Source organism: Raphanus sativus, chromosome 4, assembly GCF_000801105.2.
Source record: "Raphanus sativus cultivar WK10039 chromosome 4, ASM80110v3, whole genome shotgun sequence".
Lineage (NCBI taxonomy): Eukaryota > Viridiplantae > Streptophyta > Magnoliopsida > Brassicales > Brassicaceae > Raphanus > Raphanus sativus.
In genome coordinates, this window is record NC_079514.1 from 20,264,707 (window position 1) to 20,287,743 (window position 23,037).

The 23,037-nt window shown below is 36.0% G+C and overlaps 2 protein-coding genes across 2 annotated transcripts; both read left to right on the plus strand.

Annotated features, from left to right (window-relative positions):
* Positions 1-165: 165 nt before the first annotated feature.
* LOC130511173 (uncharacterized) lies at positions 166-2,275 on the plus strand. The gene is made up of 4 exons (XM_057008046.1): positions 166-463; positions 540-1,492; positions 1,607-1,613; positions 1,695-2,275. Exons 1-4 carry the CDS (start codon positions 166-168, stop codon positions 2,273-2,275), a joined length of 1,839 nt encoding a protein of 612 aa, XP_056864026.1.
* Positions 2,276-11,056: 8,781 nt separating this feature from the next.
* Positions 11,057-12,601, plus strand: LOC108834047 (uncharacterized). The gene has a single exon (XM_018607416.1). The coding sequence runs from the start codon at positions 11,057-11,059 to the stop codon at positions 12,599-12,601; it is 1,545 nt and encodes a 514-aa protein (XP_018462918.1).
* Positions 12,602-23,037: the final 10,436 nt, after the last annotated feature.

Below are 23,037 nucleotides of genomic sequence, written 5' to 3' on the forward strand. Positions count from 1 at the left end.
AATCAAAAATATCTAGAGGCAAGAGATTTGACATATGCCGAATTTCCAACAAAATTTGTTTGGAAAGCAAGTATGAGAGAATGGGTACCACGTAAACGAGGCTTTGCGATAGGGAGGATTGCACATATTAATCCATCACAAGATGAGCTATATTTCTTAAGAGTAATGCTAAATTGGGTAAGAGGGCCGAAATCGTACGAGGATATAAGAACAGTTGATGGTGTTGTATATTCTACATACGAAGATGCTTGCTATGCTTTGGGTTTGATGGATGATGACAAGGAATACATAGAAGCTATCAAAGATTGTAGTGATAATAGTTCTGGCACGTATGCGAGGAAGCTTTTTTCGAGAATGTTGGTATCCATAACATTATCTCAGCCTCATGTTGTGTGGGAAGCTACTTGGGAGTATCTAACCGACGATATTCTCTACAAGAAACGACGACAAACTGGAAATCCCGGTGAGATTTTTTCTTATTAAACGAAATATGTTTTAAATCAGGTCTCTCTTATGTAATTAATTTTTCAAATTTTCAGAGTTGAACTTGACCATAGATCATATCAAAAACATTGCTCTAACCGAGATTCAAAATCATTTGCTTAGCAATGGTCGTAGCCTCCAGAAATGGCCCCTAATGCCAAAGCCAGATGATTTTGGTTGTTACAACGGCAATCGCCTTATAGATGATGAGCTTAAGTATGTTGTGGAAGATCAGCTAAAGGAAAATGAAAGACTTATGGCGATGATAACAGATGAGCAAAGAGGGGTTTACAACGAGATTTTGGATGCAGTTTTAAATGATAGCGGTGGAGTGTTCTTTCTTTATGGTTATGGAGGCACAGGTAAAACCTTCGTATATAGAGCACTCTCATCAGCAATCCGATCTAGACGTATGATTGTTCTAAATACCGCATCCAGTGGAATTGCTGCATTATTGTTGGAAGGAGGTAGAACCGCACATTCCAGGTTTGGTATTCCGATAGATGCCGACGAGTTTACTACTTGCAAGAAAATGGAGCCAGGATCAGATCGTGCAGAATTAGTTAAAGCAGCAAAGCTCATTGTATGGGATGAGGCGCCTATGATGAGCAGACACTGTTTCGAGACTTTGGATCGTTATATGCGTGATATTATAAGATCTTCTGAAGACAAACCTTTTGGAGGTAAAGTAGTTGTTTTCGGTGGAGATTTCAGACAGATTTTACCGGTCATACCTGGAGGTGGTAGAGCAGAGACTGTTTTGCAAGCTCTTAATTCGTCATATCTTTGGGAGCACTGCAAAGTTCTGAAGCTAACAAAAAACATGAGATTGCTCGCTGGGCTTACTGATGATGCAGCAAAAGACCTTCAATCCTTCTCAAAATGGATTTTGGATGTTGGAGATAGAAAAATAAATTTGCCAAACGACGGTCAGGTTGACATTGACATCCCTTCTGATCTGTTGATCAAAAATATTGGAGAAGATCCGATTCAAACTATTGCAAAGGAGGTTTATGGACAAGCTTTTCAAACCTCAGAAGATAAGGATTTGTATAGACATCGAGCCATTCTTACACCCACAAATGATGAAGTTGATAAAATAAATGATTACATGCTTTCGCAGTTGCCAGGTAACATTTGATTCTGTTTACTCTTATGTTCGACTAACTTTTTACATTATTCTAGAGTAAAGGATTTACACGTGCTTTCAGGTGAATACAAGGTTTACCTTAGCTCTGACAGTATAATCCCATCCGATGTTGATGTAGAAGAAAATGTTACCTATCCAACAGAGTTTTTGAACAGTGTTAGAGTGACAGGAATGCCTAGACATAATTTGAATCTGAAGGTTGGTGCTCCTATTATGTGTCTCCGTAACTTGGATTTGGTAGATAGCTTATGCAATGGTACTAGGCTAATTGTTACTCAGTTGCTCCCACATGTTATAGAAGGTAGAATTATAACTGGAAATAGTACTGCTGGAGACAAAGTCTGGATTCCTAGAATGTATGTCAGTCCACCTGACACAAAGTTTCCCTTCAGAATGCGTCGAAGACAGTTTCCCGTTACACTGGCTTTCGCGATGACCATCAACAAAAGTCAAGGTCAAACACTAGAAAGTGTTGGTTTGTTTTTGCCTAGGCCAGTGTTCTCACATGGTCAGCTCTACGTTGCACTTTCAAGAGTTAAGTCGAGATCTGGATTAAAAATCCTAATAACTGGTAAAGAAAGGAAGGCCGAGACAAAAACATTGAATGTTGTCTACAAACAAGTTTTTCAAAATATTCCGTAGGAAGGGTACGTGATTGTTACCAGTTTTTTCCAATATCTTTTTTAAAATATATAAATTGTTACAATTGTTTTTTTTTGTATTGGCAGATGGGTGGTGATGACTACGAAGATCGATACTATTTCATTCTCGGAAAAAAGTGTTCTCACTATTTTGATCATGGTATGTTAATTTAATATTGTGCCCGGAGAAGATAAAATTTACAAATTTGTAAATCTTTCAAATTATACAAAAATACCCGTCCAATTTCTTACAAAATGATTTTTTTTTCAGGTCTCTCCTTGAAGTTGTTTTCTTTATCGAGAATTGTACTGAATACTTTATACAATTTATGGATAATATTTTCAAATTTATTATCTTCTCTTTTAATGTGTCTACATACATTTTACGCCTCAAATTCATGCATACAAAAAATTTCACCTAAAAAACTCATCATAGCATATATACCATCCAATTCTAATTACTGATAATGTAAAATATGTAGTCATCTCTAAATATATACTATTAATTATCGATTTCGAAATAAAAAATTGATGCCTAAACAAAATATTTTTTCCGAACATTGCAATTATACATATACACAATAACAACCTCTTGAGGCCCAAGTTACTTTGTTCCATCTCCTCCTTTTAAAATATTGACTACATCATATGCACTCAGCCTAATGCTTTATTCCAAAATAGGTGGTCTTATGATATATAATCCGTTACTTCCAACCCCGACCAGTATTTTGTCCATATTTTGAAATTGTACATTGCCCGCACAGGGTGCGGGCCGGTCACCTAGTTTAAATTGAAAACAAAGCCCATATACTAAAACCTTTAATGTGAAATAGAGAATTAAATGTACGGATTCAGATCATATCCAAACTCTGATAGATTTATTGAACCTGAAGTATAGATTTACTTAGGAAAATTTACTTCTATATACATACCTTTTTTTGGTTAACCCCTATATACATACAAAAATCTCAATTTCACTATCGAAAAACACATTCTCCCTCCTCATTTCCCTTCATATCTCTGTCCAACCTCTAACCAAAAATCTAATTACTTTTTTTGGTTATTTGGCAAATAAGTTATTTTATTTATCTGTTTGAATATTTTCAGATCTATTTTCTGTATTGCAAAAAATCTTGTAATCATATTTTGAAATATGTGCAGAATCGGTTATAGATTGTTGCTTAAAAATATTTTACGCAATTTAAAAAAAATAAAAGAAACTTATATTATTGATAGCATGTAACTATAAATAACTCAAATAATTAAGAACATAATCTTATGAGGAATTGTGTTTTAATAGTATAGATATATGTGTATTGCATACATTAAAATAGTGAATGATCCCATTAGTTATATTTTTGGCACTGACATAAACTTTTTTGAAAGGAATTAATAAATTTTTTGGGATATAAAAAAATATGTTATGATATGGATGTATGAATAAACTATATATAATCTCACAGTTACAAAAAACGTAAAAGTATATATAATCTCTATCATATAATTTATTTTGAATAAAAATACTCCACCTATTTAAATAATAACCGATCTAGTATAAGATTTGTTGTGATTCACTATAGTAACAAAATCTTTCTTTGACAAATATTTAGGAATTATTATGTATAATTCGTATTTATTGATTTAGCTGCAAAAAATATAGTTTTTTGGTCAAAAATAATTAATGTTGTTAGATAAATATAGGAATGGCACAAAGTTGTAAATATGATTGAAAACTAATGACAAAATCCTAATAGGGATTATGCTTTAATAGTATAGATAACGTTGATTGTTTTTTAATAATCCACCTTGAAATTAATATCGAAGAGGGGCCATTAAATGTCATGTTAAATCTCACTCGGTATGAAAACTATAAGGTTGGCGAGATATGCATATAACATTAATCAATCCTAGCAAATTTGCCTCAATTACCTTTGGACCAACAATTTTTTTCAATTGAAATATGGAGCTGACACGTCACCAAATTGCTATGCTAATTAACCGACACCTAGGATAGTCACTTTTTTTAATTTTTACAAGTTTGAGGTTATATCTTTTCAAATGTTCCTCTATTAATATATAGGGAATTCTACTGTCAAATCGTTCGGTTTAATTTAAACCTACAAACTTATCATCAAACCAAACAGAACACAATAAACAAACCGGCCACCTTCATCTGTATTCTTCTATCTATCGATAACAAATTTGGTTCACATAGTCTTCCATGGCTGGAGATGGTTACGTTGCAACTAATGTTGAGACTCAATTGTTAATATACGAACTAAAGATAAATTTTGCCACAATGGTCTTTTAAGAAAAGCAAACTTCATATTTTAACGGTGAACATATAAATTCCGTTCCCTAGTCGATAGACAGATTTATTTAAAGCATTAGTGGTCTTACAGTCATAAAGCACTTTCCTATTTGACGTATAAATATATTTATTTCATATGATATCATATAGCTTGTAATTAGCGAGATTAAATAATTGAATTGGACTAACCATTTTTCCAATGGAATCTAAAGTTGCCATATAGGATTAATTGAGTACTTAATTGATTGCCACATATGATGAGGTCGTTTTATAATTCTTACAAAATTGAGGTTCATATTTTTTAAATGATTCCCAAATAATATATAGGGGATATTAGAAAACTAAAAGTTAATCTAGTGGAAGCCCCCTTGGTCCAGTGGTTTGACTAAGGGTTCAATTGCTTCTACATCCGGAGATCTGGGGTTCAAACCCCAAAAAATACCAAATTATGCAGATTATGGGGAAACATGTTACATGAGATCTTCAGCTTGGTGCAAGGCGTACCATCGAACATGGATCTCATAGGACGGCTCAGAATGGTGCAGTCAGGCGTGTATTCTCACAGGATGGTAGAATTGTCGGCTGTAAAATCGTCTTTGTAATATTCTCATCATTGTAATAGCATAATTAATCGATAATAATCGATTCAGATGTTCAAAAAAAAAGGGTAATCTATATTTGTACTTCTCATTTAATAGATTAGATTTTTACACTGATATAAATTGCTTGCATCATTACACTGATATAAATTGCTTTCATCATTTGAAACAAACCCAAGCTACACTTTGAATAAGCTTTAGTTTCAAGAAAAATTGCCAAAAAATGACTCAAAATTTAATTTTGAATACAAAAGTGTACCATTAATTCAATCAAATACAAAAATAACCTAAAAATAGTGAAATTACAACAATCTTCCTATGACCAAACAAAAAATATGTATTGAGTTTTACCATTATAACACTTCGCTTGAGAAGACTTACAGGGAAGTGTACCCTAAATTCAGTCAAATGCAAAAGTAACCTAGATACTAGTGAAATTACAACAATCTCCCTATGACCAAAGAAAAAAATATACAGTATTGAGTTTTACCATTATAACACTTCGCGTGAGAAGACTTACAAAGTCTTCTCAGAGAAGACTTCCTTGTAAGTATTCTCATACAATAGATCATAATTTTAATTTCTTATAAAAATATTTTGATGGGGAAAAATTGAAATCATGCAATAATAAACATTACTATGATGTAAATTTATTTTTATTAAAATTGAATTATTCTAACACAGATGAGTGAATGTAGATTGAGTCATGATAGTCTTTGGCTTAAGGTTTGGTAACATATGTTGTAGCATTGTTGGTATTTTTAGGGTAAGATTTTGAAATCTTATCATTTTTTTTTAATTTTAATTTGACCTATGTGTTAAGTGGCTATATAATAACTTGATTTAAACACTATCTAAGTATCTTTTAAGAATAGTGAACTGTCTTTTTCTTAGTTATTTGATTATAAAGTATTGAAGACTTCCAAAGAAGTCTTGTGGAAGTCTTCTGACATAGCCTACCTAAATTTTAGTAGAAATTAAGGTTTCCATCTAAATTTTAAAAGAATTTGTGTATCTCGCCTAAGTCGAAGTCTTCGAGACGTCTTTTAGGGGAATTCTCCTCATGTATTAGATCTTAAAAATAATTAATAAAATTTATAAAAAAAAATTAGAAAGGGAAAAATTAGAAAGTCTTATTTATTGAAAATATGTAATAAAATATTTTCCCAAGAAGTCTTATGTATTGAAAATATTTAACCTAATTTGAATTTTTGTTTCCATATATAAAGAAATTTTACGCATTCTCTTTCTTCCTCTCAAATGGCTGTAACAAAAATGTAATGTTTCTCACTCTACAACTCTCAAACCTCTCTCTAATCTCTTTGAACATCAAAACACCAAACTTTATATCTATTTTTCATTTTTTTCTTATGTCTTCTCACTAATCTATCTTCTTTTTGCAGGTTTTTATCACATGACTCTCATCTTTCACTCTTTCAAAGGTAGATCTATAAAATTCTGAATATGTATTATTGTGTGTTTTATATGTTAAATTTTAAAAGCTATAGATTCAACCTAATAAGACTTTTTTGTTTATTTTGAAAGCATAAAATTTTCATTTTTGAAGTTTTTCTCTGTTTTGAAGCCATTTGAATGTTTTTGAATTTGCATGTTTTTTTTTTCAGATCTGAGACAAGACTTTGAAGGACTTCTCAGAAGACTCTCAGAAGACTTCTTGGGAATTCTTCTAATGCATTTTATGCTAGAAGACTTCCCACGAAGTGTTGAGGAAGTCTTTTGAAATCTTCCGCTCAAAGTGGTACAAATTTTGGTCATTTATTTTGTGTGTTTTATATATTGATTCAAAAAATTATAGATCCAACCTAATGTGACTATTTTGTTTATTATCTAAGAATAAAAATTTATTTTTGAAGTATTCTCTATTTTGAAGCCATTTGAATGCTTTTAAATATGCATAATTTTCAGATCTGAGACAGACTTTGTAAGACATCTGAGACAACTTTTGGAGGACTCTCGGAAGACTCTCAGAAGACTTCTTGGAAAGTCTTCTAATGTATTTTATGCTAGAAGACTTCCGACGAAATCTTTCCAAAGTGGTACAAATGGATAATGTCAAGTGGAGTCCGAACTTATCTATGTTGAGGAATAATATGTAGCTCAACGTGTAATAATTCTTTTTATGGTCTGTTTTATGGTGTCTATGTGTACTATTTTAGTTGTGAATTCTTTTGTAAATTTTAAAAGATGTTAATCAAAATAATTTAGTAAATATGTTCATGTTTTGCCAAAAATACCTGACAATATTAAAGTTATTGATACAATATACCAAGAATAACTTTTTAACCATTCAACCCCTCATAACAAAACACAACAACACAAAAACTTAGCCAAATTTACTGAAAATAAGAGAGAAAACTTCTCAAGAAAACTTAGTCAAATTCACAAAAGATCAAATTTGAATTTTAAATGAGTTGAAATTTTCAATCTCGTAGAAGTTAAAAATTATATCTTATGATCTAAAAGGCACATTAAACTACATGCCTTGATATTCCTGAAGTTTAACACTTTTGAAAATTAAAAAACATACTTTGAAGTTACTTAACACTTTTGAAAATCTAACATAGAAGACTTCTTAGAAGTCTTCTCGGATTAGCTAGAAACACTAGTAAACATGAATATTTGAAATCTGATAATATGTTATTTTGGATAAACATGTTAGTTTTCCGAGAGTTTTCCGAGATAAACAAGTTAGGTTTGCAATTGACCGAAGTTTGTATAAACAGGTTATTGGGATGTGAATAACTTAAACTTTTAGAGTGAGTTGGGGGAAAAATTCAAAAAAAACATGTGTTATTTTTGTGTTTGACTTGAAATTTAAAGCCATATTTTTAAAAAAATCCTTAGTTTCAATTAAAAAATGATTGTGTGTTCATTTTCTTAGGGACTCAATTCTAAAATATTATATTAACAATTATTTACAAACAACTTATTTTGGGTGGGTTATCGGCTCATACATTTTTCTGTTAACAAAAAAATACTTATTTTGATCGGAGGTTCATTGCCCTCATCATCACGTCCTCTGACCCTAACATTCGACAATACCATCCTTGACCAGTAAAAACATCTTGTTCTCTCCAAGCACCATCAACTTAACAGATTCTATTATATCCAAAGGGTTGCAAAGGAGTTGTTGCTATAATCCCTTGATTTTCCTTCACCGATACTAGTGCCTCAGCCCAAAGTGCTCCTTCTACTTCAGCTATGCATAATTTTTTTTGTGGGTTCCCATTCCTATTTGTGTAAATCTTATCATTTCTGCTCTTCCAGATATACCACATGATCCATGGAAAATAGCTGAAATCATCGTCTTTCGGGAGTCTCCAAAAGAGATAGTCCAAACTAGTAAAAGTAAAGGCTACTGGGAATATTCCTGGGGGGAAGGGATCCTAGATAATGCCCAAGTTTGTAATGCCGGTGAACACTCAAATAGAACATGATTAGTAGTTGCCTCCTCTATCCCACAAATAATACACCGTAAATCACAAGCAATCCACGTGACCTCAAATTCTTTGCCACTGGGAGCGTGCCCGATAATACTTGCCACACAAAATGTTGCAATTTCAAAGAACATTTAAGCTTCCATGTGAAAGATAGTAAATGTTTGATATCTGGCCTATAAGTGACTGTCGTCTGTTTCTTATCTGGATACATAGATTCAGTTCTAAAACCTGACTTTATCGAGAATTTACCAGTCTCCGTAAAAATCCACCCATATGTATCAGGACGTTGGGCACGGCTAATCGCCAGTCCTTTGATGATTTTAACATCGCCTGGATGGATGTATACATTAAGAAACTCCACATTCCAAGAGTGAGTGTCCATGTTAATAAGCTGATCGACCATTAGAGCTTGGTTTAAAACCTGATTTTGTTTTTTTTTTGTATTGCTGACCTCGGGCGAGGAGCGGGATCCATGAGTCATTCCAAACAAAAATAGACTGACATGTTTCCACTCTTTTGATTAGCCTTTTTTAACCAGAGGCCTAGCTGAACATATACTTCTCCACCCATGAGAGGAGGAGTAGGATCTATGATCATCCAGAGGATGGGTATTCCGAAAGTAACGTCCCTTAAAAACCTTTGAAAATAGACAGTCTGGTTATTCTTTTAGTCTCCAAAACTGCTTTGCTAACAGAGCTGTATTAAAATCATGAAGATCCCTGAAACTCAGGCCACCTTCTTCTTTATGTGTGTAAACATTATCCCATGAAAACCAATGTATGTTTTTTTGTTTCCACTGCTACTCCACAAAAAATGTGCACTAGTACTTGTAATTTTTCTCTGTGTATCAGGGGCCACGGTTCACTTGGTGTAACAAGCGAGAACAGGGTCTGATTTGTAAGAAACTGGATCGGGTGTTAATAAATGAAGAGTAGCTTCATAATACACCATCTTTCTGTGTTTTTGAGCCTGGGGGTTGCTCAGACCACCTAAGATGCAGGATCCAACTAGATCTTGAAGAGAAGAAGAGCAGGAAACATTTCAAGTTCACAAATATAATTGCTAAGATGCCGGAGTTCTTACCTCTCATGGAGGATCAATGGAAGGATTATGAAGATTTGTATCACTCAACTTCAGCGATGTTTCGACTCACAAAGAGACTGAAAGCTTTAAATCAACCGTTAAGAGCTTTGAGTAAAGACAAATTGGGTGAACTACCGAAAAGAACCAGAGAAGCTTTAAAAAATCTGTGTGAAATGCAGAGGAGGACTCTAGAAAACCCGACTGAAGAAGCAATTCAGGATGAGATCAGAGCTTATGCAAGATGGCAGAAACTGGCTGAGCTTGAAGAAGAGTTCCTGAAGCAGAAGTCAAAAGTGCACTGGCTTGATGTGGGAGATGGTAATAATACTTTCTTTCATAACTCAGCGAAGATCAGGGAGATCAGAAATGCTATATTTGAGATCATGAGGGCGGATGGGTCTATTGCCAAGACTGAAGAAGATATAAAGGAGGAAGCTGGAAGTTTCTTTAAGGGTTTTATGGAGTTTCAACCACCGGAATTTGAAGGTGCAACAGTAGAAAGACTGAGAAAGCTGCTGGATTTCAGTTGTAGTGGAGCTGACTGTATAAAGTTGGAAAGAGAAGTCACAGAAGAAGAAATAAAAGGAGTTCTATTCCGTATGCCTGCAAATAAGTCACCAGGTCCAGATGGGTACACAATGGAGTTTTTCAAAGGGGCTTGGTCTATTATCGGAAGAGATATCACTGTGGCAGTTCAGTCTTTCTTCATTAAGGGTTTTCTACCTAAGGGATTGAATTCTACAATCTTATCCCTTATACCAAAGAAGGAGGAGGCGAAAATGATGAAGGACTACCGACCAATATCCTGTTGCAACGTACTCTATAAGGTAATATCTAAGATAATAGCTAATAGATTGAAGAGTATTCTCCCAAAGTTTATTACTCTCAATCAATCAGCTTTTATCAAGGAGCGTTTACTTATGGAGAATGTTTTACTTGCAACTGAGTTGGTGAAGGATTATCACAAGGAAAATATATCTCCACGATGTGCAATGCAAATAGATATATCGAAAGCTTTCGATTCAGTGCAATGGTCTTTCTTGTTGAATACGTTGGAAGCTCTGGGTCTCCCACAGAAGTTCATCAAGTGGATATCATTGTGTATTACCTCGGCGTCTTTCTCTGTGCAAGTTAATGGCAAATTAGCAGGAAATTTTCAGAGTAAAAGGGGTCTAAGGCAGGGGTGCTCATTGTCTCCTTACCTGTTTGTTATATGTATGAACGTTCTATCGAAAATGATTGATGAAGCTGCAGTAGGAGGAGCCATTGGATATCACCCAAAATGCAGAAACATAGAGCTCACGCACTTATGATTTGCAGACGATTTGATGGTATTTGCGGATGGGAGGAAGAAGTCAGTCGAAGGGATACTGGATGTGTTTAATGAGTTTGACAGGATGAGTGGCTTGAAGATAAGTATGGAGAAATCAGTGTTGTTTGTGGCTGGTACTTCCGTGGAGAAAAAAGAAGAGATTCTAGAGCAGTTTCAATTTACAACAGGTGACCTTCCGGTACGTTATCTTTGTCTCCCTCTTCTAACGAAGAATATGACGATTAATGACTATTTGCCATTGATTGAGAAGATTAGAAAGAAGATAAGTACTTGGACAGGGAGATTCCTCACTTATGCGGGCCGATTGCAGTTAATAAACTCAGTGATTATGAGTTTAACAAATTTTTGGATGGCTGCTTTTAGACTCCCAAGTAGTTGCATAAAGGAAATAGAGAGATTATGTTCTGCTTTTCTCTGGTCTGGTCCTGATTTGAATGGAAGAAAGGCAAAAATTGCTTGGTCAGATGTGTGTAGAGCAAAGAGTGAAGGGGGTTTGGGCTTGAGACCATTGAAAGAAGTTAATATGGTAAGTTGTTTGAAACTAATCTGGAGAATCTTATCGGCTAACTCCTTATGGGTGAATTGGGTTAAAGTCTATCTTATCAGGAAGGGTTCTATCTGGATGATTAAAGATAACACTCAAGCAGGTTCTTGGATGTGGAGAAAGGTTCTCAAATATAGAGAGATTGCAAAGAGTTTTTATAGAGTTGAAGTGAGGAGTGGTGAAAAAGCATATTTCTGGTTTGAGGTTTGGTCTTCATTGGGCTGTTTGAAGGACATCTTGAGGGAGAGGGGCTGTATTGGTATTGGGATCCTGATAGATGCTACGGTGGCTGACAGTAGAAGACATAGAAGAAGGCACCATCGTGATCTTATGCTGAACAAAGTAGAAGAGGAAATTGAGAAGTATAAGTTGAATCTGGTCTATGAGGAAGATATATCGCTGTGGAGAAATGGAAATGGGAAATATAAGAGAAAATTTTCTACAAGAGAGACTTGGATATGTATTAGAGAGAGGCATCTTGAGTGCAACTGGCACAAAGCTATTTGGTTCAAGAATGCCACTCCTAAGTTTTCCTTTATTACCTGGATAGCGATGCATGGAAGGTTATCAACAGGAGACAGGATGAGAAGCTGGTATGATAATGTTGATGCTTCTTGTGTGTTGTGCCAAGAACCGCTTGAGACAAGAAATCACTTGTTTTTTGAGTATTCTTATTCGGAACAGATATGGAGGGAGCTTATGAGAGGAGTCATGCAGAACCAATACACTTCTGAGTGGGATAAACTAATTGATCTTCTCACTGGTTCTTATAGCTGGAGTAAAATACAGCTCTTCATCATCAAATACATGTTGCAATCCACGGTTTATGCAATCTGGAGGGAGCGAAACCGAAGGAAGCATGGTGAAACTCCTCGTCCTACTGCTCTATTAACCAAACAGCTTGATAAGAACATTAGAAACAGGATTACAATTCAACAGAGAAAGGGTGATAAGGAGCTCGCAGGAGCGATGGCAGTCTGGTTTGGCACAAGATGATAGAAGAAATGTTGAGATAAGGAGTTGGGAAATTTTTTTCATATTTTGCTTCTAATTCTTGTATAGAAAGTTAAGAAAAGAACACAAGTTGTAACAAGGTCTTTTTTCTTTGAATTAAATTTAACATTCAATTCAAAAAAAAAAAAAAAAAAATTTCTCTGTGACTCCTTGTGGAAGCCTAAAGCATGACATTACATGTGTCGGCATAGCTGAGGCAACCGATTTAATCAATACCTCTTTTCCTCCCCTTGCAAGAAACCGGACTGTCCAACTATTTACTTTATTATTAATCTTCTCATTTAAAAATTCAAAAACCTGTATTTTTGATCCTCCCAAACTTTCAGGGATGCCTATGTATGTGCCAATCCTACCCAGATTCGTAATACCAAGTATGTTATGATTGTCTTGCCGTAACCCATCCGAAACCTTATGACCAAACTGGAGTGAAGATTTTGAGAGGTTTATTTATTGCCCTGATACATTCTCATAATCATTTAGTAACTTTAGAATGATCTCACATTCTTCTACTAAAGCCTTACAGAAGAACACAATTCGTCCGTGAATAATAAATGAGATATAGAAGGGCTTCCTCGGCTATTTTTAAGTCTGTTAACCTTTTCTTTCTTTCCTCCTTCCTAATATTAGCAATAAGAGCATCTGTACATAAAATAAATAAGTATGGAGACAAAAGATCACCTTGCCTTAACCCTCTTTCAGGAACAATATGTCTTTTCGGTTGCCATTTAGGAGAACCCTATAATTAACTGATGAGATACATTGCATTATCAAGTCCATCCAGTCTCTTGAGAAACCCATCTTCAGCAGTAGGTGCTTAACAAAAGGCCCCTCTACTCTGTCATAAGCCGTACACATGTCCGTTATAATTGCCAAAAACTTATCTTTACAAGAATTATTGGTATGCAGTCCATGAAATATCTCCTGAGAAATGAGAATATTATCTGAAATTAATCTACCTGATACAAAGGCAGATTGTGTTTCCGAAATTAAATCCGGGAGTCCGCTGACATAAAACCTTAGAGATAATTTTATAACCGACGTTGCATAAACTAATGGGCCAAAGCTTTGTCATTCGGTTCGGCCTTGGTGTTTTAGGGATAAGAAAAATATTTGTCAAATTAATTCTATCATCAAAAACCCTTGAGATAAGGAAATTATTAACCATGGCAACCACCTCCTCCTTTATTATAGATCAATATTGTTGATAAAAGAGCGCTGTCATCCCATCTAGACATGGAATCTTTTTTTCATGTATCATGAAAAGTGCCGCTTTTACCTCCTCTTCCGTGGCCTTAGCCATCAATTTGAGATTTTGGGCTTCTGTAACTGAAGTTGGAACTTCCTCTAAAAACCTATCAAATTCAGATGGCAAGGAAGTGGGAAAAAGATCAGTAAACTACTTAACTGCCACTTCTTCCTCTTTAGACTCATAATTAATCCAATTTCCATCCTCGTTACGTAGACCAATAATCCTATTTTAAATACATCTTTGCTTTGTGAAAGCATGATAGAATTTTGTATTTCTATCACCACATGTATGCCATTTAGTCCTAGTTTTTTGTTCTCAATATTGTTCCTCATCTCGATACGCTTCTTGTAATTTTTGGGACACCTCCAGACCTCCTTATTAGATTTAGTAAAATCATTCTGAATTTCCTCGAGTGCTCTTTGATAGGTACTTATTTTTTCCTTTCCATAGGGTGGGTTAGCTTTTTTCCAGACTGAAATCTCATGTCTGCACTTATAAATCCTATCAACGATCTCTGCGTTTTTCGCTAACCCGCTTTGAATTCCATCCTCGCGAAATTGAGTCCGTAAGACCATCTTCCCCTGTCCATCTCTTATCTAAACCGAAATTGTAGTCTAAATTTAAGAATTTTGTCTTCAATTGAAGCAACAATCGATTGATGATCCGAACCAACCACACCCAAATATTCTACATACGAGCAAGGGAAGAGATTATGCCAATCATTGTTTCCAAGTGGACGGTCTAAACGACACTTAACAACATGTCATTTTCTCTTTCCACTCCATGACAATGTATTATCCAAGCTAGAAAATTCCATTAAACCACAATTCTCAATCATATTCTAGAAGTCCAAAAAATTATCGGCATGTCATAGTGGTCCAGCTTATTATTCATGGTTCCCTTTAATCTCATTCAAATCTCCTATGATGAAACATGGGTCATTCCGAGAAATAGCAATTCTTAACAACCTTTCCCAAACTTGGTCCCGTAAATTTTGATTAGGTTCTCCATAAACAAAGAATAGAAATATTCTCTTTGTTTTATTTTCTGTTTCAACATCTATAATCCGATTACTTAAAGAAATAATCTTCACTTTGTAAGTGGAATCGTAGAACAAGGCTAGACCACCACTTCTACCCTGACTGTCTACTGTATGAAGATGGGTATATCCGAAATGAAACTGAAAATTTTGTACAAATTCAAATTTTTGTTCGTCTCCGACAAGAATAAAAATACTGGTTTATGTTTAGACCATATTTCCCTTAGATAGCTAATAGTCCAGCTAGTCCCAAGTCCTTGACAATTCCAACTCTATATCTTTATTGACTAATATAATTATAAATGAAGAGATTTGCATCTCTAAACAACTGAATCTTTGTCAACTGTTTGAGACTTTCATAAGACAATGAGAGCCGTGAAATAATAACACCGTCATAAATAAATCTTCTCATCATAAAACAAAAATGTACACTATACACCGTCCAAATAAAGAGCATTCTCTGATCCCAGATTCCCGATACCATCGTCAATATGAAAACACTCTTAACACCTGAATCCCAACCTCCGATACCAAAAAAAATCCAGAATTGCATCTTGTAAGATCCGCTCACCAAAACCAATTGACAATCTGAACACTAGGCACAAGTATACAATTCTATTTAGTGTCCATACCATCACTACTACGTTATCTTCCATGCATTGTTTGTTCTGATTCCTTATTTCATCGCAAGCCTGAAACATCATAAATCTAGGAATAACGAGGTGAATCAATATGTGAGAGTCATACCAAGACCTCGAACTATGAATGACCAATATAAACCTCAACATGAACCGGTGACCAGAGTACTCCATCATATAAACCTTTATGAAACAGGAAATCATATCTTTAGTTTCCTGAACATAATTCATACCTGAGACAATCCCTCGAACGCCATCCTCTTCCTCTATATCCCAAAAAAATAAAGTAGTATCCCATCCTAGACAGGAACCAGCATCAACCAAAACAAAACCATAATAAAATCAGAACATCAACGTCGTATTAAAAATATTGAGACCAAATGGAACCAGAGAACCACAAAAGCAAACAAAGCGAACTCCTGCCCCAATTTGGTAAAGACAAAAACCTGAGACCAAAAACCAATTAGGACTAGACTCAATTCTACTGGATTTCATAACTGAATCTCACATTATTAAAATAAAAGAAACACCAACATCTGAGACACACTAATCCGATGAGTTCTTAGGCTTAACGGAAGCTTTCTTTATAAGCGCACCTCCCTTGTCCCCCATCTTAGAGAGAGGCTTTGCCATAAGCTTCTTGCGTGGAGAAACGAAACTAGGAACAAAACACTTCTTCGTTGTTTCCCCCACCACATCTGCTCCGCCCTTTGCTATCTTCTTCTTTGAGGCCTTTTCGGCAGCACCTACCTGGGATATCATGAAATTCAGTGTGGTCATCACCTCCTTCTTCTTCAGCCCCCAAATTTTCCTCCTCCATGAGATCAGTAATCTCTCCTTGCTCCCATTCCTGCACCTCACCAATTTAAGAAAGTATCTCACCCTCGACCATCAAGTTTGCATCATCTAGAGCCCGAGAAGGCAAGGAATCCTCTAACATCTTATCTTCTGTTATCACCCCTTCCAGCACCTCTTAAATTTCACCCTTCCAGAACTAACTCCTTCTTTCTGGAGTTTTTCACGGGTTCTGCAGTGATTGCAACAGCTAAGTCTGCACTAGTGCCCTCATCAAACAGAGGAGCCTTACGAACTTTAGATGAGTAGCTCTCTTCCACAGATACTGGCCTTGGTGCCCCCGAATGAGAAGAATGGTTGAGACCTTTGAAAGCATCCAGTATCAGCTTCTCAGGGTTGTGAACATGTTGGCCTACCGCACCATTACCGAGATTCTGAACATCTCCACGTTGGACGTCATGCCTATGCTCCAGATATCCTTATCGTCTTCCTTGAAAAGATGAACCTTTGCAATTTCCTCAGGGAGTCTTTCTTTGTAAGCATGGTAGGAACCTTCTTAGTGGTAAGGACCTGCCTTCCCGCAAGCAATGCCATTTCTTTTGTTTCTGTCTTCAGCAGTCTTTGAGTGATTATGATGTCCCTCTCTACGGTCACCCTTAGCCTCCACTCCATTGTAAACCACAGCTTTGTAACTTTTTACATGAGCTACGTGTCATCCATGTATCCCTTAGCCTGACTATCAGTTTCCAAATCCTTTTGCAAGCTAGGACACCGGGTTTTGTCATGTGTCATGCTGAAGCACTCTCTACAGTCCGAAATGGAAGATGTTGAGATAAATATTGGGATAAATATTAGGATCTCGGAATAATATGCAATATCTTTGAAACCATGGAAACTACCATTAAAAAAACGACATTCCGAAATGGAAGATGTACTTTTTTTTTGTATGGCGATATTCTTACAATCGTTGAAAATTGGCTATTCTAATTGTTAATTTCCATGGTTGAATTATAAAATGGAGAATATTTATAACTCTAATCTAGGATAAAATCAAATATAATATAACAAAAAAAATTTGGTGTTTATTATGCGACAAAGAATTAAAGCTCAAGCTCACAATAAAATTCATACTCTATTGACAAATAATATATTAGAAGAAAAATCATGTTACAATTTTTTTTATTATGCTATTTTGTTGTTCGTTGTTATCATATGTATTTCGTATCGATTTAAACAGTTTAATTAATAAATTTAAGTTGTTAAAAAAGGAATCTGGAATAGAAAAAATAGGCCTGGGTAATCGGGTGACCAATCGGGCTCGGGTCGGTTCTAATCGGGTTTTGTTTTTTCGGGTTTACGAAAATCAGCCCCATTTGGGTATTATAAAAGTTTGGTTCAGTCTCGGTTCGGGTTTTGTCGGATTCAGGTCGGATTCTGTAGCACATCCTAAACCCGGTTATCTTTGGGTTCGGTTCCCGGGTTTCAGTTATGAAAAGTACACATATTACCCGACATACCACTCCGAAAATACAAACCTGTTATCTTGTTTCATGAAACACTTATATACAGATACAAAACACTTGTTTCATGAAACACTTATAACCCTGTGAACAAGACATAGACAAAACAAGTAACGAAGAGTACATCTCTGCAATAATTAAAATAAAACTCCAAAGAACCTTTATTAAACTTCAACATCAAAACAAACTTGTTCATAATAAACCTTAAAAGCAACTCTCGAACCAGAATACATCTCTAATGAGATTAAAGCTGAAATAAAAAGCAAGGCCAACACCAAAACAAAGACAAAAACAAAAAGACTTCAAATTCCAGAGCAATCTTCAGTCTTCAATTCTCACACTCCCAAACTCTGAAGCGAAAAACAAAACAAAAGGTAAGTGAACTAACAATATATCGATATGTTAAGAGACTAAGATAAATAAACATACATTTCTCCAGCTTGTCTAGCTGCTCAACTTCAGCTAAAAGTTGCTCATTTGTCTGAACTGTTTCAGAGAACTTAATATCGGCTTTCAGCCACTGCTCACTGCACATCAGAACCTCGATCAAGTAATGGGTCAAACAACTCCTATATGGTTCCAAGATTCTGCCGCTTGTGCTATTCTGCCACTTGTGCTAAAAGCACTTTCTGAAGCCACTGATGAATCCTGTATCACAGGTAAATCCTCAAGTCAGCTAAGCACTCTAAAACATATATATTATTTTCACTAGCAACTGAAACAGAAAGATATGATACCTGCATCGCAAGTAAGTCCCTCGCCATCTCTGCCAGCACAGGAAATTTGATTTTGTGGACCTTCCACCAACCGAGTATGTTAAACTCGAATCCCATCATAAGCTTCTGATTCTCTACAGGTTCCTTTAAGTACATGTCCAACACATCCCTTGGCTCATTTCCTGAATCAGCAACAAGATTCTTGTACTCGAAATTCATTCTCAAATACCTAAAGTCTTCAACAACCAACTTTAGCCTGTCCAAATGATCCTGACTCTCTCGAACAACCAGAGATTCAGTCTGCTTCGCCTGAGATGATTCAGTATTAGCCCCTTTGAACCGTCTAGCATACTCGTTGAACATGCTTGTAAGGAGATCAAGCACATACTCGCTCATTTCTTTTGCTTTTGTACTGTCTTTTCAATACAGTTTCTCAAAACAGAAGCTTGGGTAAGTCATCTTCTTCCTGGGATCGATCACTGCTGCAAGAATCAACATCCTGTTCACATTCCTCATACCATCCCAATACTTCAAGAACTTCTCCAGCATGTCTTCAGCTTTCAACTTCAAATATGGGTCTAAGTTGCAAGACAATGCATTGAGATTCCTCTCAACCGTCACAATCTCACCATAGCACTTGTAGGAGTTCACCTTTGAGGAAGCTGAGACAACTAAAGTGCTAGGTCCTGTTCGTTTCGTGATCTGGACGCAGCATCCAGATGCGGCATCCGAACGCAGTAATTGGATGCAGCAATCAGATGTTGTTTGTTCGCGAATCTGAAATATTTGGATCATGCATCTGGAAACTTATCCGGATGCAGTTATGTTCGTTTTGTATTTCTGTATTTTGTATCTGGATGAGTTTTATGTCAAATGACCAAAAACTCCTTATCTTCTCTTTTGGTCTAAAAATTCAATTTTTTTATGTTTTAGCTTGTAAAAAATTATGTTTCACTGCAAATAAAAAATACATAAATAAAAATAAATATCAAATTCAATTTTTCATGTTTTATAACATTCAAAATAACAATAATAAACATTAAACTTAAAACTCAAAGTCTTGAAATAAAAAATAAAAATAAAAATTCAAAGTCTTGACTCAAAACAAAGACTGAAACACTCAAACACTCAAATCTTCAAGTCTGAACAATAGTAAACATAATCCTTGACTTCAAGAAGATCTTCAAATGTCTTGAACACTCAAACCTGAAACAAGTACATATCACACATCCAAGAGATCAAACATGGAGCTAAAAGAGGCATCAGATGAGAGAGAGAGAGAGAGAGACAGAGATGAGAATAAAAACCTGGAAGAAGTAACTGCTTGAGACAACCTCTTCATATGCTAATATGGAAGGTGACTTCCTCTTGCTATCCTATCAGTGATTGCATCACGTCGAATCTCCATTGCTCTATCACCAGATGGAAGGTATTCAGTATGCTCAAGCTCTTCTATTGTTTGGTCACCATGATGTTCATACTCACTTACTGTTTCCCAATAAGTGAAATCACTGTCTTCATCAGATGAATCTCGAATAAAATTGTGAAGTGCCATAGTTGCTGTCACAAGCTTCACCCACTTTTTAACATCATACTTCGGATGTTTTCTATCTAAAATCCTCCACTTCGCTTTCCAAACCCCAAATGTTCTTTCAATCACAGAACGTAAACTAGCATGCCTCCGGTTAAACAGTTCCTTAGAGTTTGTTGGTGGTCCTCCCTATAAAACTGGTCAAGATGATACCTAGTTCTACGATGCGGACCTAGATAACCGGTTCTAGTTGGATAACCGGAGTCAACTAGATAGTACTTACCATCTGGTGGATGAGGGAAGAAGGGTTCATGTTTCGCACAATGTGTAAGAACTTTGGTGTCGTGAGCTCTACCAGGAACTCCCACGTATGCGTAGATGAATCGCATCTTCAGATTGCATATCGCGAGAACGTTGATTGTTGGTTCTCCTTTCCTGCCTCTGTACGGATCCGGATTATCAGACGGAGGACGAACAGGCAAGTGAGTTCTGTCTAAAGCACCAATGCAGTCTTCAAAAAACGGCATGTACCTATAAACAAACAATCAGTCTACAGTCAGTGTCGTGCATAATAGTAACTACACGACATGGTAGAGTTCAAACGCAAAACATGGCAGAGTTCAGACATGTTGAAAACGCAAAACAAACTACTCTTTCCACAGAGTTTGAATTCAGACAGAACATGGCAAATGAAAGATAAACAAAGAGATTGGTAGAAAGGAAAAAGAAAAGTGTCTTGTAAGTGAACATACCTATCATTGTTTACTAGAACAGGACTTGGAGTATTAAACTCTCCTCTAGATGGCTTAATGATGTCTGCAGCAAGCTTTAGTAGAACAGAGAGAACTTCATCTATTTTTCTTTTCACCGTATCCACCGAACGTTGATATCTCTCAGCCAAACCTCGAACTGTTAAATCTTGTGCAACCATTTCAACAAACATTGCCACACTCTCTTCGTGATAGACGTTGTGTGATTCCTCAGGTTTGTAGTCTTGTTGAAGCCTAAAGCACAGATGCATAAAAGTACCTTGATTCATCCTAAAGATGTCAAAACATTGCTTGTCACTCTCAAACATGAGGCGCTGAACACGGCGCCAACCTCCACCTCTGTCTGTGCTGAGTATTTGTCGAGGAAGAGGAGGAAGATTTGTAACTCCATAACCTTCTTCTAGCATATACATGATCTCTTCTTCTTCCAAATCCATATCATCATCCTCAGTTAGCAATGCGAATGTATCTAATGCTGTCTCGTTGCATATCTGCAAAATAACAACCATCACTCATGTTAACAATGCCATATTCAAAAAAATAAACATGTTAACAATGCCATATTCAAAGAGATAAACATGTCATAGATAATTCATAGATGGAAAATGTCATAGATAAAAATGAAAACTTCAGATTGTCATACATAAAGACTCAAATAAGAACACAAGACTCAAGACTCAAACGAGAACACAAGACTCAAACTAGAACTCAAGACTCAAACTCCAGATATGTCATATATGCTTTTCCCGGTCTCTTCCTCCAAATAGATGATCTTGTTCTCGTCATCTTCATAGCTGAGGAATGTCTGTCGATTTGTAGCAGCTTCCTTGAGATGTTTCATGGCAGCTCTGTACAATGGAGACCACATTTTGATACTAGACAGTGAATGCAAGACTCTCATAGCCTTAAGCTGACTGCAACTCAAATCTGGATGGCTTTCTATTAGCTGGTTCTTGTGAGAGAGTATCTCATCACGTGATTGAAGAGTACTTCTCATAACCTCTGCTGCTTGTTCTGAACGCCTTTTCCGAGAAGGCTTTGGGACAGTAGAGGCTCGGGGAGCATTGGAGCCTCGTGGACCATTGGAGGATGAGGGAGCATCTGGTTCAGGATTGGTTTGCATTGCTGGAGGATTGGTTGTCCCTGCTTCAGATGCTGCATCAGTATCATCATCATTGTCTAACTCATTTTCACCTTGCTGAGCACTCCATCCTTCTGCTCCACTTACATGAACCCCACTAAAAATATGCTCCATTAGATCTGTGTTTGCCACTGGTTTTTCTTTGTACTTCCTAGCTCCAGGACATTCCTATAATAAAATAACAACCATCACTCATGTTTAGTTAACAGATTCTAAAGTGTTTAGCTAACAGATTCTAAGGTGTTTACCTTACAACGCTGCTCCCACCAATCATCACTCATGTCTATTGACCCATCTGGATGATATCCAAGTCCAGTTCTATTGTGAGTCAACCTCTTCATAGCTCCATACTGCTTCTTCAAAGAGTTAAACTTGCTCCTAAACTTTATCCATGGATGCCTCACCCCATATGTTTCACAAAACTTATTTGCAATTGTTTTTCTCGCAGTTTCACTGAGAATCTTATTTCTCACATTGCCTTTCAGTTCTTCTTCAATTCTTAGTTGAAGCACAAACCGTGTTTGTTCATCACTCCACAATTAAGTCTATGAACAACACAAGAAGACTACACTCAACTAAATGCTAACTAAATGCAACACAGAAACACCAAAATAGTGTGTTGAGAATGACTTACATCATTTCCAGGGACAGTTGCCATTGAAGCTTGAGAGGCGAGCCTGCAAAATAGTGTGAGCTTGAGAAGAGAGCCTGCAAAAAAAGACAGAAAAGGAACAAAGTTTAAGTAGTTTAAGATGAAAACTAAACAAGAAGCAACCACTAGTTAATAACCAGAATAGAAGTTTCAAAAAATAGAGTTAACCAGATCAGACCACAATACTACAAGTTATAACAACGATGAATAAGGAACATTTAATCAAACCATAAACTGGTCAAACTTATCTACATGTTATCAGTTTCTTGGCGCAACAGATAAGACACAGCAACAAATAAGAGAACAGAGCAGTGAGAATACAGTCTGAGGTTGAGAGGGTGAAGAGTGTGAGCTTGAGAGAGAGATC

Coding starts and splice junctions, on each gene's coding strand:
- LOC130511173 (XM_057008046.1), top strand. CDS start 166: ATGCTAAATTGGGTAAGAGGGCCGAAATCGTACGAGGATATAAGAACA. Junction 464..539: donor ACGACAAACTGGAAATCCCG/GTGAGATTTTTT, acceptor TCAAATTTTCAG/AGTTGAACTTGACCATAGAT.
- LOC108834047 (XM_018607416.1), top strand. CDS start 11,057: ATGGTATTTGCGGATGGGAGGAAGAAGTCAGTCGAAGGGATACTGGAT.